This window comes from Geosmithia morbida (genome assembly GCF_012550715.1).
Source record: "Geosmithia morbida isolate 1262 chromosome Unknown scaffold_14, whole genome shotgun sequence".
NCBI lineage: Eukaryota > Fungi > Ascomycota > Sordariomycetes > Hypocreales > Bionectriaceae > Geosmithia > Geosmithia morbida.
Window position 1 is genome coordinate 82,966 of NW_023336201.1, and position 16,575 is coordinate 99,540.

General features: G+C 52.3%; 6 protein-coding genes across 6 annotated transcripts; 4 read left to right on the top strand and 2 right to left on the bottom strand.

The window, feature by feature from the left end:
- Positions 1-73: 73 nt before the first annotated feature.
- On the top strand, positions 74-1,057 carry GMORB2_2630 (hydroxymethylbilane synthase; the record flags this gene model as incomplete). Its single annotated transcript, XM_035464609.1, has 1 exon — positions 74-1,057. One exon carries the CDS (start codon positions 74-76, stop codon positions 1,055-1,057), a length of 984 nt encoding a protein of 327 aa, XP_035319279.1.
- A 478-nt stretch (positions 1,058-1,535) lies between these two features.
- GMORB2_2631 (glycine cleavage system H protein) lies at positions 1,536-2,186 on the bottom strand (the record flags this gene model as incomplete). The annotated part of the gene is made up of 2 exons (XM_035464610.1): positions 1,536-1,939; positions 2,066-2,186. 2 exons carry the CDS (start codon positions 2,184-2,186, stop codon positions 1,536-1,538), a joined length of 525 nt encoding a protein of 174 aa, XP_035319280.1.
- Positions 2,187-4,629: 2,443 nt separating this feature from the next.
- Positions 4,630-5,284, top strand: GMORB2_2632 (uncharacterized protein; the record flags this gene model as incomplete). The annotated part of the gene is made up of 3 exons (XM_035464611.1): positions 4,630-4,974; positions 5,043-5,117; positions 5,186-5,284. 3 exons carry the CDS (start codon positions 4,630-4,632, stop codon positions 5,282-5,284), a joined length of 519 nt encoding a protein of 172 aa, XP_035319281.1.
- A 1,813-nt stretch (positions 5,285-7,097) lies between these two features.
- GMORB2_2633 (uncharacterized protein) lies at positions 7,098-7,562 on the bottom strand (the record flags this gene model as incomplete). Its single annotated transcript, XM_035464612.1, has 1 exon — positions 7,098-7,562. One exon carries the CDS (start codon positions 7,560-7,562, stop codon positions 7,098-7,100), a length of 465 nt encoding a protein of 154 aa, XP_035319282.1.
- A 3,484-nt stretch (positions 7,563-11,046) lies between these two features.
- Positions 11,047-12,481, top strand: GMORB2_2634 (uncharacterized protein; the record flags this gene model as incomplete). The annotated part of the gene is made up of 3 exons (XM_035464613.1): positions 11,047-11,152; positions 11,220-11,973; positions 12,085-12,481. 3 exons carry the CDS (start codon positions 11,047-11,049, stop codon positions 12,479-12,481), a joined length of 1,257 nt encoding a protein of 418 aa, XP_035319283.1.
- A 2,619-nt stretch (positions 12,482-15,100) lies between these two features.
- Positions 15,101-16,504, top strand: GMORB2_2635 (uncharacterized protein; the record flags this gene model as incomplete). The annotated part of the gene is made up of 2 exons (XM_035464614.1): positions 15,101-15,185; positions 15,243-16,504. The coding sequence occupies 2 exons, from the start codon at positions 15,101-15,103 to the stop codon at positions 16,502-16,504; spliced, it is 1,347 nt and encodes a 448-aa protein (XP_035319284.1).
- Positions 16,505-16,575: the final 71 nt, after the last annotated feature.

The following is a 16,575-nucleotide window of genomic DNA, read 5'->3' on the forward strand; positions in this document are numbered from 1 at the left end:
GGCTATCAGACATACGACAAATCTTTTGCCCTTCCCCTTCTCCCCCCGTCTCACCCATCTCGCACCAGACACCATGACCTCGACGGAGTACAAGGTCATCAAGGTGGGCTCGCGGGAGTCGCCGCTGGCCATGGCGCAGACGGAGATCGTGGTCAAGCTGCTCAAGGAGGCGCAGCCCGACACGACCTTCACCATCCACGGCATGACGACGACTGGAGATAGGGACCAGAAGACGGCCCTGTACAACTTTGGTGGCAAGGGCCTGTGGACGTCTCAGCTGGAGGAGAAGTTGGCGAGTAAGGAGCTGGACATTGTGGTGCACTCTCTCAAGGACATGCCCACCACCCTCCCCGACGGATGCGTTCTGGGTGCCATAACGGACAGGGAGGATCCGCGCGACGTCCTCGTAATAAAAAAGGCGCTCATCGACGGCAAGGGGTACAGGAGCCTTTCCGACCTCCCGGAAGGCAGCGTCATTGGCACGAGCAGCATCCGCCGCATGGCCCAGCTGCGCCGCCGCTACCCCGGGCTCAAATTCAAGGACCACCGTGGAAACATCCAGACGCGCCTGCGCAAGCTGGAGGAGGACCCGGAGTTGACGGGCACCATCCTCGCCGCCGCTGGCCTGCAGCGCATGCAGCTCGACGAGCACATCTCCCAATTCCTTCACTTCGACAACGGAGGTATCCTGCATGCCGTGGGACAGGGAGCCCTGGGCGTCGAATGCAGGGCTGGCGACGCCCCTGTTCTGGAGATGCTGAGCAAGTTGCAGGACCCCCAAACGGCGTTGGCCTGCATTGCTGAGCGCAGCGTCATGAGGTTCCTCGAGGGTGGGTGCAGTGTGCCCATCGGCGTCGAGACGAGCTGGGTCGACGGCAAGCTGCGTCTGAGGGCTACCGTTGTCAATGTTGATGGCACAGAGGCTGTCGATGCAGACGACACCGAGGCGATCACTACGACCGAGGAGGCCGACCAGTACGGAAAGCGCGTTGCCACGGATCTCGTCACCCGTGGCGCTGACAAGATTCTCGCGTCTATTACTTCGAACAAGCCTTAGATGTCGAATCGGGGTCTCGTCTTTTCCTCTTTCTTTCCCCTCTTCATTGCCAAGATGCTTGTCTGTTACTCGGAAGGCGACGAATCTGGCTAGTACTTTTACTTTTGCTCATCGAGAATACAAAAGGGGACATGATGTAGATAATCACACAGAGGGAGGGAGGCAGTCTTATGAGAAATGAAATGATATGCATGCAGCTGATGAAACCCGCGATTGCTAAAAAGCTCCAAATGATACGCCGTTCTGGGTTATATCAGACCACTACAGCACCAATCGTGGTAGATTTGTCAATAATACACCGGAACAAAACCAGCCTTCAGGTTGAACTGTCACATTGCCAAACATCTAAATCTTGCGAGCAGGGGATGCGACTCGCACTCTCTTTTTTTTTCTCTATATCTCATATGCCCGCATCCCCAAATTATGATCTCGTGTGAAAAGGAATAAACGCTTCGTGGTTGGAGGGAGGGAAAGTGGTTTAGTCGTCGTGGGTAGCGTACGCCTTGTAGGCGTCAGCGTCCATGAGGGTTTCGATCTGCTTCACAGCCTCCTCGTCGACCTCGACCTTGGCAATCCAACCACCGCCGTTGCTGTCATCCTCGGGCACCTGGTTGATGATGGACGGCTTCTCCTCCAGGTTGGAGTTGACGGCCGTCACCTTGCACCTGATGGGCGAGTTGATGTCGCTGGCCGACTTGACCGACTCGACGGCGCCGATGGTGTCGCCCTGGTCGATCCAGTCGCCAGTAATCTCGGGAAGATCGACGTAGACGACGTCGCCGAGCTGCTCGGCCGCGTACTCGGAGATGCCCACGACGGCCGTCTTGTGGTCAGCAGAGAGGTCGACCCACTCGTGCTCCTTGGTGTACATCTTGACAAAGACTGTGTGTGATCAGTTAGCCAGATGTTCAGTTCAATTCAACTCAATTGATCCCCTTCTCCCTATATCCCCTTCCTTCAGCCAATTGGGCGGGGGCGGACGGGAGGAAACAGCAGAAAGGACATTACCATTCTTGGTGGTGGAAAAGGACCGGAGGGACATGCGGGTGGCAGCCGGGGCGGTGGCACGGGCAGTGAGGCGCAGAGCCGCGGGCCTGGCGATGTTGAGGGTGCGGGCGATGGAGGCCATTTCTGCGGTGTGTTACGGCGGGAGAGAGAGTCTGAACGGCGGCAGCGGCGACAGCGACAGCAACTTGCGGGTGAAGGTCTGCGAGGGGAATTGAGGTGTGCAGGTCGGAAGTTGTCGTTGATCGCCATGGGCCAAACTATGGGCTGATAAGAGCGCTTAGTCATCGGACAGATACCGAAAGCTCGGATGTGAGCCGACGAGGTTCCGTATCTAGGCGTATGGGCGTATGGGCTACACCGTAATACTGCACGGGATTTCGGTCCCTTATTCCGTCCCCGTACATCCACGGCACATGTTCTACAGGGTATGATGGTAGCTACTGGTACGATGCTGGCTGCAGTGCTGGTATTTCTTAGTATTGCTGATGCTATCGTTGCCAGTCGTAGGTATCAGTCGTAGTGGGTAGGTTGTGGGAGAGCCGTTCGACGACATTGAGAATGGTTCCAACCTCGCAGCATATTCGACTTGAAAGCTGTCGATACCCCATACCTTGAGTGCTCACTATAGTAGAATTATATCCCGACATTGAACAGTTACGAGTACGAATACCCAGCATTACAGTCGCCGCAATTGATGGGCTGGTATGCCCGCGAGTGCGAGACAAGTCAACGGTCGAAGATCAGTGGCCGTTGCATAGAAACGTAGCTCTCAAAACCCCCGCCCCTTCTTTCGAGAGGCGCATGTACATATCATACGGGTTACTCTCATGTATTGAACCGGCTCTTTTCTGTTGATTGTGTGTGGGCGAGGGAGAGTTGAGGGAGACAGTATGTGTGATGGAGGAGTGGGGTGGGGAGGAAAATCATAGGCAAACAAGATCCACCCATTCAGCTGTGGCCTGCGGGCGAGTCATACCTCCATTTGGGGCTTACTAAGGTACGATCCAGCTGCCCAGCGGACGCAGGCACCAATGCCGACGTGATACGGCGGGGGGGAAGGGAGTGCTATAGGGTTCTGGGGACTCCATCAATACGATGGAGCGGCTGGATGGACGGCCGAGAGTGCCCAAGAGCGCTGCAGTAAGCGCCATACAGGGCCAATACACCGCTGTAGCCTACAGACTGTACCACAGTATTACGAGAGGACCACAGGGCAGATACAGGTCCGGGCATGGACTGCAGACTGCTGCTCCCCCCCCGCCAGCTGTGATATCGTATTTGTCAATACGGAACTCGTATGGGCTGTCCGTATGACCACACAAATACTGTCGCTACGATCAGCATCTCTACTTGTGCTCTACTCGAGAAGAAGCCCACGCATCCTGAGAGTTGATAGTCTATACGACTAGCCTAATCTCTAGATGGCCCTCGACCATACCTCCTCGCTCGACCTTTACCTGTATTGTCCCACAAAACAGCACCCACGCCCACACACACTTCTCTCTGCTCGGTACCCCCCTGTCGTTTCTGCTCCACTCTACATCTTGTCTATCCATCCCGTCATCACGCCCCTCCTCCCTGCCTTGCAACCTTCTGAGCTGCTCTCAATTCCTCTCTGGATCCGTTTCCTTTTTCCAGTCCGTTAAAAAGACATCACGTGGTAACCGACGTAACACATACACAGAGGCACGCACCCTCTCTCCATTACACACACATACACCTTGGTTGGATTCCATTTGTTCTATATCCGCACTCGACCGCGCCTCTAAATCAACCCGTTGCCTTTGTGCAGCCAGGCCCTGCATTGCGGCTCTCCCGTCGGCCAACCTTATGCATTGTCTGACCTGATCTGGGCTCATCCATCTTGTCCAGCTCCTCGTCTCTCGCTTCGAATCTAGAAGGCTCGACGCTACGAGCACCGCCTATTGAATTCCGACCCGACCGAGACCGAAACTCGTCGAAACGTGTGGTATCGCCAACAAACAAGCCGATAATAGAAAATATTGGGGGGGGAAAAAACGAGACACCTTCATCCAGCTGCACCTCCGATCCTGCGTAAGGCCCCAGGACAAAAAAGGGCCTTTCAACAAGAAGCCGATATGGATATGAACGGACCGCCCGAACCACAGCCTCCGATGCTGCCGCAAGATAGCCACGACGATACCCTCGGTGGTCTCGACGGCACATCGCACATGGCACAGACCGGCGGCGGTGCTGCTGCCCTCCACCACGGTTACAGTCAATCCCTAGACCAGGAAGTAGCCTACACCAACAGCCCCAGTTACAATATGCTCTCCCACGAGGGCAGCCCCCGCCCCGGGTCATCCTACTACGTGACTCCTCCCCCGGCGTCGAGTGCCCCGTCCCTCTCCCGACCGACGAGCAGCATGTCGAACCCAGTGCAGTCATCATACGAGCACCAGCAGCAACATCAGCAGCAGCAGCACCAACAACGACAGTCGGGTAGCGGCGCCAGTGGCGGTGAGACTATGACCAACGGTCGCAACCACGTGGTCATCAAGGTTGGAATGGTGGGTGACGCCCAGATCGGCAAGACGTCGCTCATGGTCAAGTACGTCGAAGGGAGCTGGGACGAGGACTACATCCAGACGCTGGGCGTCAACTTCATGGAGAAGACCATTTCCATCCGCAACACGGAAATCACCTTTTCCATCTGGGATCTCGGTGGCCAGCGGGAGTTTGTCAACATGCTGCCCCTCGTCTGCAATGACGCCGTCGCCATCCTGTTCATGTTTGACCTCACCCGCAAGAGCACCCTCAACAGCATCAAGGAGTGGTACCGCCAGGGTAGGGGGTTCAACAAAACGGCCATTCCCATCCTTGTTGGCACAAAGTATGATCACTTTGTCAACTTTCCCCCGCAGGATCAGGAAGAGATCTCAACTCAGGTGTGCTTTGTTCTTTACCAGACATTCCCCCTCATTCTCGCTTCGTCCTAACAGTGCATCCATCTCAGGCTCGTCGATTTGCCAAGGCCATGAGGGCAGCCCTGATATTCTCCAGCACTAGCCACAGTATCAATGTGCAAAAGGTATATTTTCATCCATCGAGGGGAGCAGAAGACTCTACTCCGTATGACTACGTTCTGACAAAGTACAGATCTTCAAAATTGTTTTAGCAAAAGCATTCGACCTCAAGTGCACCATTCCCGAGATTGAAAAGGTGGGCGAGCCGCTGCTCCTATACCAGTCCTCGTGATGAGGGAAGGGATGGATTTTCTTGCTTTGCTCCTTAATACGACCGGCTGTCCGTGACAGCTAATCACCACCACTACTATCACTATTATTCACACACAGATGACCCTCATCATGCCTCAGCTGCAACAAAGGACGGAAATAGAATATTGCACTATACTGGGCACGGGGAGCGGGGAGATTCCTTTTCTTTTGTACTCCAGACGAACCGTGCATTTTTTTTTTCTCTTCTACCCCCCTTTCTTCACGTCCCCGCCCTCTTCTCATACTGTTGTTCTTCATTACCAGGAAGGACCCACGAGAAGGTCAAGGAAACGAGGATATATGCAGTCTCGACCTCCCCCGCAGACGTTTTAGGCGCGCTGCTTTGATTCATATCCTGTACCCAGTACACAACAACACAACGAGATAGCTAGGCTTGATACTGAGTACGTTACAGAGAAGGAGAGATGGGGAGCCGAAAAGGAGGTGGAAGGATTCTGTACGTAATCTAACACATTTTTCCTGGCCTGCCTGACTTATGTTTGGATAGGAGAATGAGTGTTTGGATGCGAGCACGATAGTAGCTGTCTACGGGGTAAAATAGTAGTAGTACGGCTCAATGTTATGTATATTACGTACACGTACGGCATTGACAACAAGCCAATAGCACCATTCTACTGGACGTTGTTGTGTAATGTCAATGTGAGAGATCAGAGCATTGCCGTGACCTTATGAAACAGCGTTCCCTAGGTCGTCCAAGTCATGCAGTTTATGCTGCAAGCTCTGTCAATACGTAGCATGTTTCAGTCTGGATCATCTCTTCATTCTCTTCTCTCTCCATTCCCATTATCTGCTCTTGCCCATCTTGCTCCTGTTTACCCCTCCCTCCTCGTTCCTTTTTTTGTATACAAGTACTGCTACAGGTAAGATGGCTGTACTTGTTCATCATTGCGTCAAGCCTGCTACTCAAGTGTATTGATAACTCGTACTCTCGGGGTGTAATAGCACTTTTCGAATGTGGGCCATGCAGATCTCTAGTTCCACTCTTTGCCATTCTCAACGCAGGAACCACGGGCCGGGTCAGTTGAAGCCTATGGCCTGTACGAGTACTAATACTGTACTTTTGTATTCTGACGACATTGGCCAATGACACTAGAACGAGAGAAGAAATTAGTAATTAACGCGTGAGAGTAGGGAGTATTATCCACAGCTTCAAATAACCACATAGCACAGCACAGCATTGCACATGAATAAAGCAGAAGCAATCGTAGAGTTTCATCATGTTTTTTTTTTCTCTTCTTGTTCTATAGTTGATGAACCGCCCAAAATAGACAAACCAAAATAAAGCGAAAACGAGGGAATAGGAAGAAAAAAATGAGGAAAAGATAAGAAAATGAAGGAAACTTCAAGAACAAAAAACGCCAATCGCTCATCCTAAACACCATAGTTCCCTCTCTTAGGCGCGAGAGAAAGAATCAAAAAGCAAACGCCATACAAGATGAGACCTGGGAAATGAAAGAGAACAAAGTTGATCCCGACAATACAGGAATCTTCTTAAATTCTTAGGAAAAGAAAGACAATGCAGGCCTTTCTCCTTCCCTAAAGATGTTGACTGATGCAATTGTACAAAGCGCAGGTTATTTGCGTCTGGCTAAGCATGACTGAAAAACCCAGAAAGAGAAAAGAAACGTCATCGACGGGGCGGAACCGTCGTGGTCATGGAGTTGTCGTATATATATATATATATGTGTGTGTGTGTGTGTGTAATTGGGTGGGTGGGTGATGTGATGTCGGGTTGCGCGCGTGTAGCGAGTGATTCAGTGCAGCGTTTATTTTCAATGATTGTCTGTCCAAATGGCGGCACCGAGCGGTTTACTCACACCGAAGCCGATACCGACGGCGGCCCCGACGACGAGGATGACGATGAGTATCTTGGCGATGATGCGGTTACGATGGCTCAGGCGCGCCATACAGGTACAGCTGCGCTTCATCTTGGCCGACTTGGCCACTTGCTTCCAGTGGTCCTTGCCAGGCCAGACCTGCTTGTCGGTCCGGTCGAGGGCGCGCTGCTGCTTCGTCTTGGAGTAGGGGTACGTCTCGTCCACATCCATGGCCTCAATGTCCGTCTCAAAGGGGTTCACTTTGGGTGTTGACTCGCCGCTCGGCCGGGGGCTCTTGTCCAGGGGGTCATAGGCCGTCGTCGTCCGCGAAAGACCTGCGCGCTCGGGCTGTGAGACGCTAGAGTCTACCGGTTGAAGGGTCACACCGAGGCCCGTGATGGGGGAATGATGCGTTGCCATATTGCCGGTCGAGGACGTTTTCCGATTTGTTTGATTCTGTCGGGTTGGTAGATGTGTGGGTGCGTCGTGTTGAAAAGAGGGCCTAGGGGGGACGACCTTTTGCAGGGGTCCTTTGGGCACCACCTAGGTCTATACTATAGTATAGATGGTATATTCTTCTCGGGAGAAGAACAAAAGTCAGCCTTGTTATGTCCGTCATCGATTGGCAGTTTGTCATGGTGACAGTGAGGGAGACAGGAATGCAATCGACGCTGCAACGGGGGGACCAGCATACCTAGTGGCTACCAGGCGGCGCAAGACTAATGATTGAACGATTCGATTATGCTTCTTTCTTTCTTTTGTGTGTCTTGCAAGGTCGAATCAGGTCTCGCAAGAGTTGGCGAGAAAAGTCTTGTCGGCGATTCAAGAGGGAGAAAGGGAAGGGATTTGAATCCTCGTCACCTTGTCACGGGGTGACAGAACTCCCAGGGTAACGTTTCGGGATGACGAAAAGTAAAGAGGATTTCGGACAACGGAACGGAGCGAGAGAGGGCAAGTGCCGAAACAGAAGTAGAGGAGAAGGACGGGTGTCGCTTTCATGTGTCTGTTTCTTTCGGTTGGCGTGTGCTTCGATGTCTTCCCCCCCTTCTTCTACGCGTCTGTCGTGATATCTCGTTCGGAAAGTGGCGTGTTGAGTAAAGGAGCGTAAGAAAGGCAGAGAAAAAAGGATCGACGAGAAGAGTAAAAGAGGGCAAGTAAGCTGGTAAAGTCGCAGGCACAACAAAAAGCCAAGAAAAGGAGGGTTTGCAAGATGGAGGAGGGAGTGGATGTGGAGGCGGAGCAGGGGAGGGGAGGGCGGTGTTGAAGGAGTAATAATACGGGGAGTTGCAGTAGCTGTACTGTACAGGCAAGAGAGAGGAGGCCAGGAAGGTGCAATGTAGTACCGGATGGGTGCCAGAGCGATTGAAAAAGTCGTATGATATAGTGATAATGAAGAGGAGTGGTTCATCCAGAGAGAAATGCTACTATAATACTGGAATACCATATTACAATACTAAGTAGTAATATGAGTACGAGAAAACACTGAGAAGATACTGAGAAAATACTGGATGACAAGATGGCCGACATTAACCAGGGGCATCAATGCAGACGAAGGTCTCCGTCTGTTCCTGACGCTATGCATTAGGGGGGGGGGAGCGAATAGTGAAAGTGGGGAGGATTACAACATACTCGCATGTCTTACCGTATTGCCCGCTATTAATACTACGACTCTAACGAGTATTAATAATACTCGTATGGAGTACAGATTAGAATGATCCTACTCCGTACGAGTAATATACGAGTACATACATATACTCGTAGACTACGAATAATACTAAACAAGTAAGCTCTGCTCCGCACCTATGGGATTATATGAATAACGATATACTGGTAGACCTTATAGCGGGGCAGCGATGCGAAGGTGCCTCTTTTTGACAGGTATTACAGCGTAATTTAGACTTTGTGTCTGTGTACTCGCAGGCCTCCAAAGGGGTGAGGATCAGAAGGCAATTGAGGAGATAAAGGAGATAATATGTCATTTATTGCACTCGTACAAAATATCCGAATTCGAGTCCTGGCTGCCGTCTTATTCGCATCTTGTCACTTAAGGCTATTAATACCTATTGATATATATTGTTATAAAGCGTTTCCAAGAAGTGTTTATTACTTACTACTCGTACATATACAATAGAACCGGTGCAGCAATACTGAACAGGTTATTGCCGCGGCACGGTTTTAACCCTGTAGCTCTTTCCTTCTGAGCAGCAGCGTTCCTTCCCCTTCCCCCCCGTCGCACTCACCCATCTTCTCCCTTTTCCTCTCCCTCTACTGACCACTTTACCCCTTTTGCACATGATTCGCGTAGCTCGTCTCATTCATCCAACTTGGCAGTTCGATAGTATCATCGTAATTGTGGGCAGGTGATGCTCGTTCTCTACCATCACTATTAGTATTACTACTACTAACGAGTGATCCTAATACCAAGGCAATGCATTACTAGTAGCAGTACTACTACTACTAGTACTACTACTATACCTGTGCTGAGTACCGTGGACTGCAGCATAATATTGTATGTGTGCACACTGCACGCACATACACATGCACTAGCACCGTTCTCGAACACTACATCTCGAGATCCATCGTCCACAAACAGGGAGACGAAAGTAGATAGCGCAGCTGGACACCTCGAACGGCAGGAACCTTTTTAGTTGAGCCCTTGCTATGCTGCTCCCGTTCTACGCTGTCGTTTTTTTTTTCCAGCTCTAGTCTTACATGGGTGATATACTAATAGTACTATCATAGACTATATCATAGACTATGGTATAACCAACCTCCAATGTTGGCGGCTGAATACTAAAAGATTGCACAAGTACAGGCACTCATACGCAGCTGTGTTCTAATAACATTCCGAGTCTTCTCTTGCACGAGCGCCGTCTATGGAGGAGTATCGCCCACGGAGACGGGTCCGTTACTCCGTAATGTACACGGGCGGCGCCAACGTCGACAAAGCACCACGACTTAGAAACAAGTCGTAATATCGACGTGTATCCCGTCATCGTCACATTGATGACGAGCCTTTGAGGTCAAAGAATGCACAGACACTTGACACGACGCATACTCGTACATGGTATTATTATTACAGTCCTGTATAATCTGTAGAGAGCTCACTTACGTGCGCCCCCAACACAAAAAACCGGCCACCATCCACAATGGCTTATGACTTTACAGGTACTCAGGTACTCGTATAATACTATGTTGAGATTAAATACGAGTGAACACGATATGGGAACTATGACTCTCCCTGTCTCATCTGACTCTACAAGTAATGGTCTTGAAATATCTCTGCTCCGTTTTACGAAGTACTTCTGCCCCTATTACTCGTACTCGAATATGCCTTGCTATCGAATATGATGACCATCACTATCTTACTTCTGGAGCTGATGGGAGAAAATAATAAAATGATCATTATCTCCCATCTGCCGCACCTGCCTCGAATAATACCAATCCACTCGCCTCTCTTCCCCGTGGAGAAGGAGCCATCCACCTCTGGGCACCTGTCAAATCTCTGGCATCTACCCAACTAACCCCTAGGGAACAGCATATCCTCCCACTCGGCATAATCAGCACCGCTGTCCCAGCACATGGCTTGCGACCTGCTTGCAACCATGACAGAATTGAACACAGCCATCTATGAAACTCATGATACCCTATTAGCCATAATGTAAACATTATCCTTCATCGACCACACACACACACACATACATATAATATATATATTTATACACATTGCTGAATACGCCGCCCCTGTACCATCACCATGCAGACCTATACGAATGCAACGACAGACGACCCTGGGCAGACGAGCCAGTAGAGCCCGGCCGCAACTCGTGATGCAAGGTCCAGCCTGTCGTGCTGCCCATGTGCGGGTTACGCTCGCATGCTAAACCATGTTCGCCATCTCGATATGAGCGCCACTGCTAGAGCTGGCGATCTCGCGGTAGCTGGAACTGCACCCGGAGACGAAGGCTCATTTGTCGGTGGATGCTGGAAATTCATTCTCTGCCTCCCGTGTAATATTGCACCCCTCTACGCATATGACGGTGGTATACCCGACGGCAACTAACCGCTGGTATCCAGGCTACGGTTGCCTCCTCGCTAGCTTACAGCGGAGATTCCGCCGCATGTACCATATCGACGGCACGATCTACATTGACTACAGCGAAGGGTGCTGCTGTCCGGGCCTCGTGGTCACACGCATGGAGATTGAGGCTAGTCGACGCCGGGACCCGCGAAGCAGCCAGACGACACACTGGCAAGACCACGAGCACGAATACAACGAGTTCGACACGAACAGTAACACACGCCAGAATCTTCAAGGCTACAAGAGTCACTCGGCCATGAGCCTGCCCAGGGGGATCATCGATGCTAGTTTGTCGGAAAAGAGTCCCCTATCTGCCGTTGCCAAAGGGCGCTCTGGTTCAGGGAGTCACCAGACGCCGACCAGCACCACAACTGAACAAGAGCACGGAATCGGGGAGTGGAAAATACCTGTTCGGCCTGCCTTGCCTACAATCCCGGAGATGAGTCGCGAGTCGTCCACTGTTACACTGGCCCTGCCAGGGCCCTCACTCGACATCGCTGCTGCACACACAGTCAACTCCTCGAAAGGAGCCCCAGGCAGCTCAGAGAAACACGACGTGGAGAGGCCGCAAGATAAGTCGCAGGCTAAACCGTCGGAGAAGGACGACCCCGAAGCGAAGCGTTACGATGAAAGTCCAGTGAAACCTGGCGTGGAGCAGTCTCAGGCGAAGAACTTGGACAAGGACGACAGCGAGTCGATGACCGAGAGTATCAGGCAGCCAAAGCCTCTCCTGTGCATGGGTCAGAAGTAGTACGCGATACACCCATTGAGAAAACAACTGAGCGCCGACTGCATTTCACAGAGCAGCAATCGATCCTTGTATGGCGAAGCACCGACGGAACACAACCCGGCGGATGACAGCAGCGGCCTGGCGCTCAAAGCATGGCCCGTATTTTCGGTGGACACGAACCAGCAATACGCCGGTGGACACGCCCAGGAACATTCAGGCTTGTCACTCGACGGAACCTCCAAGGTTGGCGGCAAAGGGACTCTGAGAGAGCGCCTACTTGAGCATGCCAAGCCCGGATCGATCAGATCATGTCTAGTGGACGGCGGCGGCGGCGGCGGCGCAGATGACACAATGACCACAGACAGCTGCGACGAGGTTAGCTCTGCGTTGACGATACCGTCGAGCCCAGACTGGGGCAGCGCTATTGACGTTCAAGTAGGCCATGAAGCCAACAGGCATGCAGAGGCAGATGCAGACGGAGCTGCTAGTCTTGGGGCAGAATGGGCGGCAGTGCTAGAGTCACCATAGACAGCAGACTAGTCAACGTCAGACCAGACGCCGTAGGTATGAAGACGACTAGAGCTGGCAGAGCAGGGTCGCTTCTGACCGAGACAGGCTCGCACTGGCAATGGTGCGGCGAGGACCTATCATAGGGCATATGGATGAGGCGACGGCGTACATGGTAGTCGGGGGTTGCGGTCGCAGAACGGGGGTAGATGTGCAAGAGTACTGGTCCGAGTACGACTGCGCGTAGTGAGGAGAGGTTGGAGAGGGAAGAGGGGACGAAAAAGGAGGAAGGGTATCCAATGGCTCCTGGTGAGAAGCATAGATTAATGAATAGTCTACTACTGATTCTGCCCGGGGTGCCAAGTATTGATCTGGAGAGGGAGCTCGGGGGGCATAGACGCAAGCTGCACCTCGGCGTTTCACCGTCTGCACTGCTGTGTACCGTACAGTATTACACTGCGACTAGATACGACTGACTGCTTGGAACGCGCATGGCCCTGTCAGTACAGACCAGTGCTGATGCAGAGTGAGCACTACATGTAGGATACCACGTCTGCAGACTACAGTCGAGGTGAGATAATTGCAAACTAACAAGGCAAGTGATGGTGCAGTACCAACCGTATGAATACGTGCGGCCCGTACAATGAGTAATAACTAATATCTACAGATTAGACGACCGTACGGAGTAGACTGGGTTGGGTAAGGGGCGATATCAATGGTTGACGCTATTAGGATACCAATGCTAGCAATAGCATCCATACGTCGTAGTCGGTAGTAGCAATACTAAGGCAGACCCATGTATGGAGACTAGTAGAGTGAGTACATATCGTACAGTGAATGGTAAGAAGGACAAGTGGGGGGGGACCAATAGATGGGCGAAAGTCGAGGTCAAAGCGAGGTGGCCGTGGCCGTGGCCGTGGTGAGAAAATGGGAGGTCGTTAATACTTGATTGAAGGAGGGTGGGGGTGGGGGGGCTGGTCGCATGAGATACGGCCTTTTTCTGGGTCAGGAAAAGGTCACAAGACGTCAGATGATACGATACGATAGTACGGGTAGAATACGGGTACATATACGGTTAGGGAAGACGCGAGGGTATATCCATGACGGGGGGGTAGACGCGTAAAGTGATACCAACGGTGATTTGTATGGGGGCATATTGCCTGTACGGCTGAACTACAGTATAGACAAGGAAAGTATTACCGCAATTACTGCATATATTGAGATATGCGTGAGTAAGGAATGGAAAGAGTGAAGGAAGCATATCATGTCATGGCGATACTCTACGAAGGGAGTGTTTGATCGCATATGCAAGTCTGTGCCGTTGGATTCAACATTCGCCCTTGCATGTGGCCGCTGACGAGATAGAAGGGACAGCCAGTGCCAAAAGTGCGACACGGAGCGGTGAGTACGGATACTACATGTATACGAGTACTCATGTGGTAGTAGTGGGTGATGGTATCACAGAGTGCTTGCATGCATTGAAGTAAGTAGCGTATTGTACGTGTAGCAAGAGTCAGGGTATGGAAAGTCTGGTTGGGCACACAAAGGTACATGTGTAAAGAGGCACATTTGAAGCTACGAGATCCAGTATTTCCAGACGGAAAGTAAGAGTGCAAGAGAATCTTGTAATGCGAGTCGGGACCAGGTTTTACGTCTAAGTTATGATTATGGAGTATTACTGCCGAGCACCTTCTAGGAGGAGAGAGTGCGGGGCATCAATACCATGACTAGTCCTCCATAAGTCCTCCATAGTGTCTTCTATAGTGTCCTCCATAGTGTCCTTCATATAATCTGTACTCGTAGTCAGGCAGAGTGACCCCTCCCCTAAGACCGGCAAGCGCGTAATATAGCTAAGCTGACGCGCTGCCATTGGCTCTCGTCGCGAACTCTATGAGATTTGCCCTTGCGCCCTTTAAGACCATCGCGCGCCCAGCAGTGCCTACATCTACCAATCAGACCGATCCGACTCGCGTGCTACGGGGCGCGTCCTCCTCTGCAAGCCACTACACGGGGAGCTATTTACAGCAGTCTTTGGTGATCGGCTCAGCCATCTACAGGCTACCTACAGGCCTTCATGGGTGGCCAGGCCCACATGCTACAGGCTATACGCCTCCGTGACATGTACGAGTAGATTATTACTACTCTTGATCCCGCAAGGTACGAACGACGCGCATGGCCTCGCTCCTTCCCTCCGACCTGTCTCAGCTCCTGCATTCCCTAATAGCGCTGCCATTGCCACTTACCCCCTCCGTCTGCTCTCCCCCTCTTCTTCTTCCTCCTCCCTCCTCATTCTGTTCTTATTGTTTCCTCGCTCTCATTCACAAACACTGTCTCCCTCTTTCTCTCATTCGAAATCATTACTCCGTAAACATTCAATCAACTGTCCTCCTTTCATATTTCTCCCTCCTTATTGTGTGTTATTGTGGACCGTGATCATTTTTAGACTTTCGCCTCTTGGAAAGGGTCACGGTGACAATAACAAAGAAGGGGAACACGCCAAAGAACCACATTGCTTCTTAAAGCTCGGCCATCTCGTCTTCCTCATTGTCATCTCACCTTGTCAGAGGGCAATCAACGTGTTAAGCCCGGCATCTTCCCTCCATCTGCGGCACGCGTCAGATTACAACGTATATACACACAATGGCTTCCGTGTCCCGCCAACCGTTTGCTCCCCTCGATGGTGCTCGTCTACAGAACTTGACGAGCATCAAGAACCGTCAGAATGGTAGGTCTACTATCCGATGACTCTTCCTTCCCTCTTCTTTTAGCTCACATGCAGTAGCCATACCCAACTCGCCCGCCGTCTCCAAGCGCAAGGCTGAATTGATTGATACCACTGGCGATTCCGAGAATGTTGACCCCATCTTCATCAAGCGCCCCAAAGCCGCCAAGACGTCATCCAAGTTCTCTTCCAAAGATGACATTCTCAAGCCCTCGTCCAACTATGTTCTCAAGACCGTGGTCACTCCCAAGCCGCTGCTGTCTTCGTCCCTGACTTCCTCAGCTGGCCTCACTGCTACTTCCGCCCCTCGCCGTACTCTCCAGCCCAAGTCCCCTACCGCCAGGCTCAATACTGCCTCCATCTCCAAGTCTTCTCCCTTGTCCGCCCCCGCGGGCCGCTCGCCACCCCGCGGCAAGCGCCCTGGCATTCTCTCGAGCCGTAGGCGTACCGCCGGTCCCTTCTCCCGCGTCGATCCTCCCTCGTTCAACACGGCAGGAGGCGCCCCATTCTCACTCGACGCTGCCCTCAAGGGCACCATCCCCAGCTACGTCTCACGCCCGTTGCAGTCGACCAAGCCTAAGCCCAAGGCCGCTTCCTCCTCCAGCAGCATCAAGTACGATTCCGAGATGATGAAGTCGAACTGGTTCTTCGACATCCACGAAGACACTGTCGAGCAGGAGATGACCAACCTTCTCCAGCACAGCACCTGCGTCCTCGACATCTCGTCGGACGAGGAGTCTGCCAAGCGTGCCCGCCGCGAGGACTGTGAGGACAAGGAGAACGTCCCACCCGTCGATGACGTCTCGCAGACGTCGGCTCGCGCCCAGGCTAGGCTGCGCCAACAACCCCAGGAGGGTGACATGGTTGTTGACAAGGAGCGCGTCGCTCTGGGCGAGATGAAGGCTGCAGACTTTTACGCCGATGGCTGCGATGAGACGTCGGTCATCATCGTCCCCGGCGACGAGGAGGGCAACGATAATAACCTCCCCCAGACCACAAACCAGCAGGAGACGCCCCAAACCGAGCAGGAGCTTCAGAAGAACGACGAGCCCACCGCCGCTCAAGATTATCAGCCCTCTCCCGGTCCCCAGGCCCCATCGGACGAGGGCCTTGAGCCCACCGCTGAGGTGATGTTGACGGAAGAGCAGTCTGTCGAGCAGTCTGTCAGTGCCATCATGGCCCCCTCGCAGGCTGGACCGTTCCCCAACAGCAGTACGGCAGCAGTCCTGGTACCCATGGAGGGGACGGGCGAGAGTTTTGAGCTGTGGGAGAGCAGCAGTGCTAAGGGTGAGCAGGAGCCTGTTCTCCAGCTGTCGTCGTGAACCCTGCAGCTGTTAATAATATTTGATGTGTAATGGTTTAATGTGGGTTCATGAGGAGCGGATTCACTGTC